This window comes from Oncorhynchus tshawytscha, linkage group LG33 (genome assembly GCF_018296145.1).
Source record: "Oncorhynchus tshawytscha isolate Ot180627B linkage group LG33, Otsh_v2.0, whole genome shotgun sequence".
Lineage (NCBI taxonomy): Eukaryota > Metazoa > Chordata > Actinopteri > Salmoniformes > Salmonidae > Oncorhynchus > Oncorhynchus tshawytscha.
This window is the reverse complement of record NC_056461.1, coordinates 47,072,436-47,079,935: the sequence shown is the minus strand read 5'-3', so window position 1 is coordinate 47,079,935 and position 7,500 is coordinate 47,072,436. Positions and strand designations below refer to the sequence as shown.

Below are 7,500 nucleotides of genomic sequence, written 5' to 3'. Positions count from 1 at the left end.
GAGAAAGCACAGTAGTTTAGCAGTAGCCGGCCTAGTCAGGAATGAGGATATAGATCCCTGGTTGAGAATAGACATAGAACAAGACCGTGTGAGAGAGAAAGCACAGTAGTTTAGCAGTAGCCGGCCTAGTCAGGAATGAGGATATAGATCCCTGGTTGAGAATAGACATAGAACAAGACCGTGTGAGAGAGAAAGCACAGTAGTTTAGCAGTAGCCGGCCTAGTCAGGAATGAGGATATAGATCCCTGGTTGAGAATAGACATAGAACAAGACCGTGTGAGAGAGAAAGCACAGTAGTTTAGCAGTAGCCGGCCTAGTCAGGAATGAGGATATAGATCCCTGGTTGAGAATAGACATAGAACAAGACCGTGTGAGAGAGAAAGCACAGTAGTTTAGCAGTAGCCGGCCTAGTCAGGAATGAGGATATAGATCCCTGGTTGAGAATAGACATAGAACAAGACCGTGTGAGAGAGAAAGCACAGTAGTTTAGCAGTAGCCGGCCTAGTCAGGAATGAGGATATAGATCCCTGGTTGAGAATAGACATAGAACAAGACAGTGTGAGAGAGAAAGCACAGTAGTTTAGCAGTAGCCGGCCTAGTCAGGAATGAGGATATAGATCCCTGGTTGAGAATAGACATAGAACAAGACCGTGTGAGAGAGAAAGCACAGTAGTTTAGCAGTAGCCGGCCTAGTCAGGAATGAGGATATAGATCCCTGGTTGAGAATAGACATAGAACAAGACCGTGTGAGAGAGAAAGCACAGTAGTTTAGCAGTAGCCGGCCTAGTCAGGAATGAGGATATAGATCCCTGGTTGAGAATAGACATAGAACAAGACAGTGTGAGAGAGAAAGCACAGTAGTTTAGCAGTAGCCGGCCTAGTCAGGAATGAGGATATAGATCCCTGGTTGAGAATAGACAGGAAATTGCTCTGGATAAGAGCGTCTGTTAAATGACCAACATGTCAAATGTAGATGTTTTTTTTGTTTTGTTTTGTTTTATCTTTGCTCATTTGTAGATAAATACCGTTCTGTTTGACACGACAACGACAAAAAGATCTGGTAACTAATCCAGAGAGGTATATACAAAGCAAGATCAATGAGTTCAACAGCTAACATTAAATACACAACTAGAAATAAAGATATATTTTCTGCTTTATTAATAAGAAAGCTAAACTTTAAAACATGTTTTTAGTTATTGGTTCAGTTTAGACTGTGCCCATTTCAAGCTTGTCTTTTTAAAATAAATAAAGTTATTTCAGAATATTTAGGCAAGTTCATCGGTTAACTTGTTGATCCTGCTTTGTGCTACACTACACGTATCTGGCAACCAGGGAAGGTTTGTTCTACTTCAAAAGGAACACTCTTTAGTTTCTATTTCCACTCAGCAGAGAGGCCGTTTGGTTTTTGGAGGACTGATGGGGGCGGGTCTTCGATAGTGTAAAACCAAAAGGGGGACTGATGGGGGCGGGTCTTCGATAGTGTAAAACCAAAAGGGGGACTGATGGGGGCGGGTCTTCGATAGTGTAAAACCAAAAGGGGGACTGATGGGGCGGGTCTTCGATAGTGTAAAACCAAAAGGGGGACTGATGGGGGCGGGTCTTCGATAGTGTAAAACCAAAAGGAGGACTGATGGGGGCGGGTCTTCGATAGTGTAAAACCAAAAGGGGGACTGATGGGGGCGGGTCTTCGATAGTGTAAAACCAAAAGGGGGACTGATGGGGGCGGGTCTTGATAGTGTAAAACCAAAAGGGGGACTGATGGGGGCGGGTCTTCGATAGTGTAAAACCAAAAGGAGGACTGATGGGGGCGGGTCTTCGATAGTGTAAAACCAAAAGGGGGACTGATGGGGGCGGGTCTTCGATAGTGTAAAACCAAAAGGGGGACTGGGGGGCGGGTCTTGATAGTGTAAAACCAAAAGGGGACTGATGGGGCGGGTCTTCGATAGTGTAAAACCAAAAGGGGGACTGATGGGGGCGGGTCTTCGATAGTGTAAAACCAAAAGGGGGACTGATGGGGGCGGGTCTTCGATAGTGTAAAACCAAAAGGGGGACTGATGGGGGCGGGTCTTGATAGTGTAAAACCAAAAGGGGGACTGATGGGGGCGGGTCTTCGATAGTGTAAAACCAAAAGGGGGACTGATGGGGGCGGGTCTTCGATAGTGTAAAACCAAAAGGGGGACTGATGGGGGCGGGTCTTCGATAGTGTAAAACCAAAAGGGGGACTGATGGGGGCGGGTCTTCGATAGTGTAAAACCAAAAGGGGGACTGATGGGGGCGGGTCTTCGATAGTGTAAAACCAAAAGGGGGACTGATGGGGGCGGGTCTTCGATAGTGTAAAACCAAAAGGGGGACTGATGGGGGCGGGTCTTCGATAGTGTAAAACCAAAAGGGGGACTGATGGGGGCGGGTCTTCGATAGTGTAAAACCAAAAGGGGGACTGATGGGGGCGGGTCTTCGATAGTGTAAAACCAAAAGGGGGACTGATGTCGTGTTCGAAAACGTTTTTCGTCTTTGCTTTGTGTGCTGCCTTGATTGTGACTTGTCGTACAACCACAAGAGAAAACAGAAGCTAAGGATAACTCCTTTAGTCAGAAGCTAAGGATAACTCCTTTAAGGGTTAGTCAGAAGCTAAGGATAACTCCTTTAGTCAGAAGCTAAGGATAACTCCTTTAAGGGTTAGTCAGAAGCTAAGGATAACTCCTTTAGTCAGAAGCTAAGGATAACTCCTTTAAGGGTTAGTCAGAAGCTAAGGATAACTCCTTTAAGGGTTAGTCAGAAGCTAAGGATAACTCCTGTAAGGGTTAGTCAGAAGCTAAGGATAACTCCTTTAGTCAGAAGCTAAGGATAACTCCTTTAAGGGTTAGTCAGAAGCTAAGGATAAGTCCTTTAAGCATTAGTCAGAAGCTAAGGATAACTCCTTTAAGGGTTAGTCAGAAGCTAAGGATAACTCCTTTAAGGGTTAGTCAGAAGCTAAGGATAACTCCTTTAAGGGTTAGTCAGAAGCTAAGGATAACTCCTTTAAGGGTTAGTCAGAAGCTAAGGATAACTCCTTTAGTAAGCTAAGGATAACTCCTTTAAGGGTTAGTCAGAAGCTAAGGATAAGTCCTTTAAGCATTAGTCAGAAGCTAAGGATAACTCCTTTAAGGGTTAGTCAGAAGCTAAGGATAACTCCTTTAAGGGTTAGTCAGAAGCTAAGGATAACTCCTTTAAGCGTTAGTCAGAAGCTAAGGATAACTCCTTTAAGGGTTAGTCAGAAGCTAAGGATAACTCCTTTAAGGGTTAGTCAGAAGCTAATGATAACTCCTTTAAGGGTTAGTCAGAAGCTAAGGATAACTCCTTTAAGCATTAGTCAGAAGCTAAGGATAACTCCTTTAAGGGTTAGTCAGAAGCTAAGGATAACTCCTTTAAGGGTTAGTCAGAAGCTAATGATAACTCCTTTAAGGGTTAGTCAGAAGCTAAGGATAACTCCTTTAAGGGTTAGTCAGAAGCTAAGGATAACTCCTTTAAGGGTTAGTCAGAAGCTAAGGATAACTCCTTTAAGGGTTAGTCAGAAGCTAAGGATAACTCCTTTAAGGGTTAGTCAGAAGCTAAGGATAACTCCTTTAAGGGTTAGTCAGAAGCTAAGGATAACTCCTTTAAGGGTTAGTCAGAAGCTAAGGATAACTCCTTTAAGCATTAGTCAGAAGCTAAGGATAACTCCTTTAAGGGTTAGTCAGAAGCTAAGGATAACTCCTTTAAGGGTTAGTCAGAAGCTAATGATAACTCCTTTAAGGGTTAGTCAGAAGCTAAGGATAACTCCTTTAAGGGTTAGTCAGAAGCTAAGGATAACTCCTTTAAGCGTTAGTCAGAAGCTAATGCTCGTTGGAACTGAAACATTTCCCAGTTAGAAAGTGATAAGTCTGACATAACAATGTTCAATTGCTTTTGAATTCGGAAACAATTCTTTAACCAAATAGGTTTTTGCTAGCTAGATGAGCTAGCTAACATTGCTAATGATAGAGTTGACTAGCTTTCTTAATGTTGATAATATTGTCAAACTAGCTGCATTATCCACATTGATACAGTGAATTAGACGATGTGGCGAAACATCACAACTCAAAATGACCTCAGACTTTTCCACTTGGAAGTCCGACTTGGGAGGGTCGTTCAACTATTTACTTCCCAGTCGGGAACCTCGTATTTCCCAGTTCTGAGGAGCATTTTGAAGGTAGCGTGACACAGTAGTGGGGTCGACATTGGCAGCAGTCCAGATGGGTATACTACAAAAGCATATTTATTGAGTTATCCAGCTTTACTTGCCTAATTATTCTAAAATAACTTCTTACTTTAAAGATAAGCTTGAAATGGGCATGGTCTAATTTACTCAAGAACCAAAAAACACGGATCTAAGTTTCGCTGAACCAGAAAAATGATGGTTATTTCCTTTTTTAATTAAATAAAATAATAATAATCAATGTCAGCTGGCTAATTCATTGATCTGCTTTGCAGTCAGTAACAGCAGGTGTTTTGTCAAACATTTTCCTTTCAAACAAAACTCCAAAGAAAATTCAAGTAAAACAGGAAGTCATATTATTACTATTATGATGTCATATCCTGTCCCATACGAGGGTCAGGGAGTGAGTAACACTGGATGTCATGTAAACAGAAATAAAAAACCCAAAATATTTTGTTTAGTTAATTATTTCCCCATAGTCAACAAAATCAAGATTTGAACAAATATGTTGGTAGACGTGAATAAAACATTATTTTTATTTTAGAAAAGACAATAAGCTATAATTGTGCCTGGATAGTTGCTCTGAGTGCTATCAGCAGCCGATAATTGAGCAGAACAGTAGAAGCGCGGTAAAGCTAGCAGGGTTGTACACCATAGAGATGGAAAGAGATCTCATCTTTGTATTTATATCCAAGTTGTGTCTTCTAGCTATCTCTATGTAGTACATTACACAGCAGTCTGTAGCCCCTGAAGACAAGGTTTAGGATACGAACCCTATGGGTCCAGGGTGAAAAACAGTGCACTAAAAAGGGTACACGATACGGTAGCATCTGAGATGCAGACAAGGTTTCGAAGTTACACACAGCCCTTGAGTGTTACATACAAACAAACACAGTTTCTAAGTCAGAGAAGCAAAAAATATGACTCATCAGTCCTGCGTTTGAAAAATAAACGTTTTTTTTTTTTTTTTGGCAACAAGATTGTAGTTCAGTGAAGATGTTATAGTCCAGTGTGTTTGCGTGTGCGGCCTCTCTCTCCCATCTGATAGCAGTTCAGTTGAGGCATTGTGAGACTGTGAGTCTGTCACTAAGTAGAAGACAGTAGGATTGTCAGGAGAAGGTGGGCGATGGATTGTATTCATTAGTGCAAATCGTTTTGTAATGGAAAACGTTTCGTAAATGAAAACGAGTGTTCCTTAAGTTCAGGTTAGTCCCTCCCTGTTTGCTCCTGTTTGGTTCCTAGGGAATACACCCGTGGAGCGGTGAGGGGAGATAGTTTTTACATCGACAGGGGTCCTTCGTCCCTCCTCGAAAACCTCCTTTTTAAAGCTTGTGTGAACGAACACAGCAGTCACATTTGTGTCCCGTCTGTCATATCCCGTCTGTCATATCCCGTCTATCATATCCCGTCTGTCATATCCCGTCTGTCATATCCTGTCTGTCATATCCCGTCTGTCATATCCTACCTGTCTTATCCCATCTGTTTTATCCCGTCTGTCATATCCCGTCTGTCATATCCTGTCTGTCCAATCCCGTCTGTCATATCCCTGTCTGTCATATCCTCTTCTTCCTAGAAGGCGTTGATCCCTCTCTTCTCTTCCTCTCTTTCTGTTGTTCATCCCTCCCTCCCTCCCTCAGTCTCAGAAGACGTCATTGTTCCCTCCGTTGGCGTAGTCTTCGCGTCGCACCCAGATGACATCACAGTGGTCCCTCTTGGCCACTCCCTCCACGGAACACTGCTTCCCGGCCACGCCCTCTACAGCCCATTGCTTCCTGAGCGGGATAAGCTTCACCGGGGGGGCGGGGGACCGTGAGGGGGGAGGGGCGGGGGAGACAGAGTCTACCTGTGACTCTCCCCTTTCACCCCACTTGTCCTCTTGGAGAATGCCCTGGGAGCTCCTCCTCTCTTCCTCTACTTCTTTCTTTCCCTCCTCCTCCTCCTCATCTACCCCTCTGTCCTGGTCTTGGCTCCTTTCTTCTAGAGTCACTCCCTCCATCCTCTCTTCCAGGAGGCTGGGTTCGGTTGATGAAGCCCTGACTGACTTGCAGTACTCGTCGTCGTCGCTCAGAATGTCCGTCTCTTTCACCTCCATCCTTCCCTCTATCCCTCCCTCCATCCTCTCCCCCGTCACTCCTCCCTGGTCGTCGTAGCAACCCAGGTCGAACTGTTCTTCCACCCAGCGGTCCGTGTCGCCTCCAGTCGCCAACAGCGTTTGCTGCTGAGGCATCTGGGTAGGAAGCAGGGGGTTATGGGAATGTGGAGGCTGGTGGGAATGTGGAGGCTGGTGGGAATGTGGATGCTGGTGGGAATGTGGAGGCTGGTGCGAATGGTCATGGGTAGAGTGGGTGGGGTTAGAGTCTTCGTGGTTGTCATGGAGAACGAGGTCGGTGTCAATGGTGAATCGGTTTCTAACCAGCTTCCTGCGACCAAGGGTCCGAGACGGGGCTGAGACTGGAGGGAGAAAGAGAGGGAGGGAGAGAGATGGGAGAGAAAGGAAGAGAGAGGGAGGGAGAGAGATGGGAGAGAAAGGAAGGGACAGGAGAGAGAGAGAAAGCGAGAGAGAGGGACAGGAGAGAGATGAGAAAGAGATGAGAGAGAGAGGGTCAGGAGAGGGAGAGGGAGGGATGAGAGAGAGAGAAAGAAAGAGAGGGTCAGGAGAGAAAGAGAAGGACAGGAGAGAGAGACAGGGTCAGGAGAGAGAGAGGGGGAAGAGAGAGAAACAGGAGAAAGGAGAGAGCGAAGGAGAAAGAGAGAGAGGGGAAGAGGGAGGGACAGAAGAGAGAAAGAGAGAGGAGAGCGAGAGGAGGAGAAAGGTGAGAGAGAGACATGAGAGGAGAGATGAGAGGAGAAAGAGATGAGAGATAGAGATGAGCGAGATGATAGAGAGAGGAAACAGAGAGAGGAGAGAGTGTTAGTACATCACAGTACATCGACGAATGAAAATGCAGTAACACACTACACAGAGAAACGGGAGAGACATAACACGGAATTTGATAGTTTACAAGGAAACTGGTTACAGAGAATATCACCTACCTGCTCTGTTCATGGCCGGTCTGTTTCCCTTGAGGTTACAGAGAATATCACCTACCTGCTCTGTTCATGGCCGGTCTGTTTCCCTTGAGGTTACAGAGAATATCACCTACCTGCTCTGTTCATGGCCGGTCTGTTTCCCTTGAGGTTACAGAGAATATCACCTACCTGCTCTGTTCATGGCCGGTCTGTTTCCCTTGAGGTTACAGAGAATATCACCTACCTGCTCTGTTCATGGCCGGTCTGTTTCCCTTGAG

The 7,500-nt window shown here is 45.0% G+C and overlaps 1 protein-coding gene across 6 annotated transcripts in view; it reads right to left on the bottom strand.

The window, feature by feature from the left end:
• Positions 1–4,721: 4,721 nt before the first annotated feature.
• The window catches only part of LOC112231461 (rho guanine nucleotide exchange factor TIAM1-like), a 204,796-nt gene continuing 202,017 nt past the window's right edge, over positions 4,722–7,500 (bottom strand). For all 6 annotated transcript variants that reach the window (XM_042311258.1, XM_042311256.1, XM_042311253.1 and 3 more), the window contains exon 29: positions 4,722–6,664. In XM_042311258.1, the coding sequence (XP_042167192.1) occupies positions 5,853–6,664 (812 nt within the window). In that variant the 3' untranslated portion in view covers positions 4,722–5,852. The remainder of the gene's footprint in view (positions 6,665–7,500) is intronic.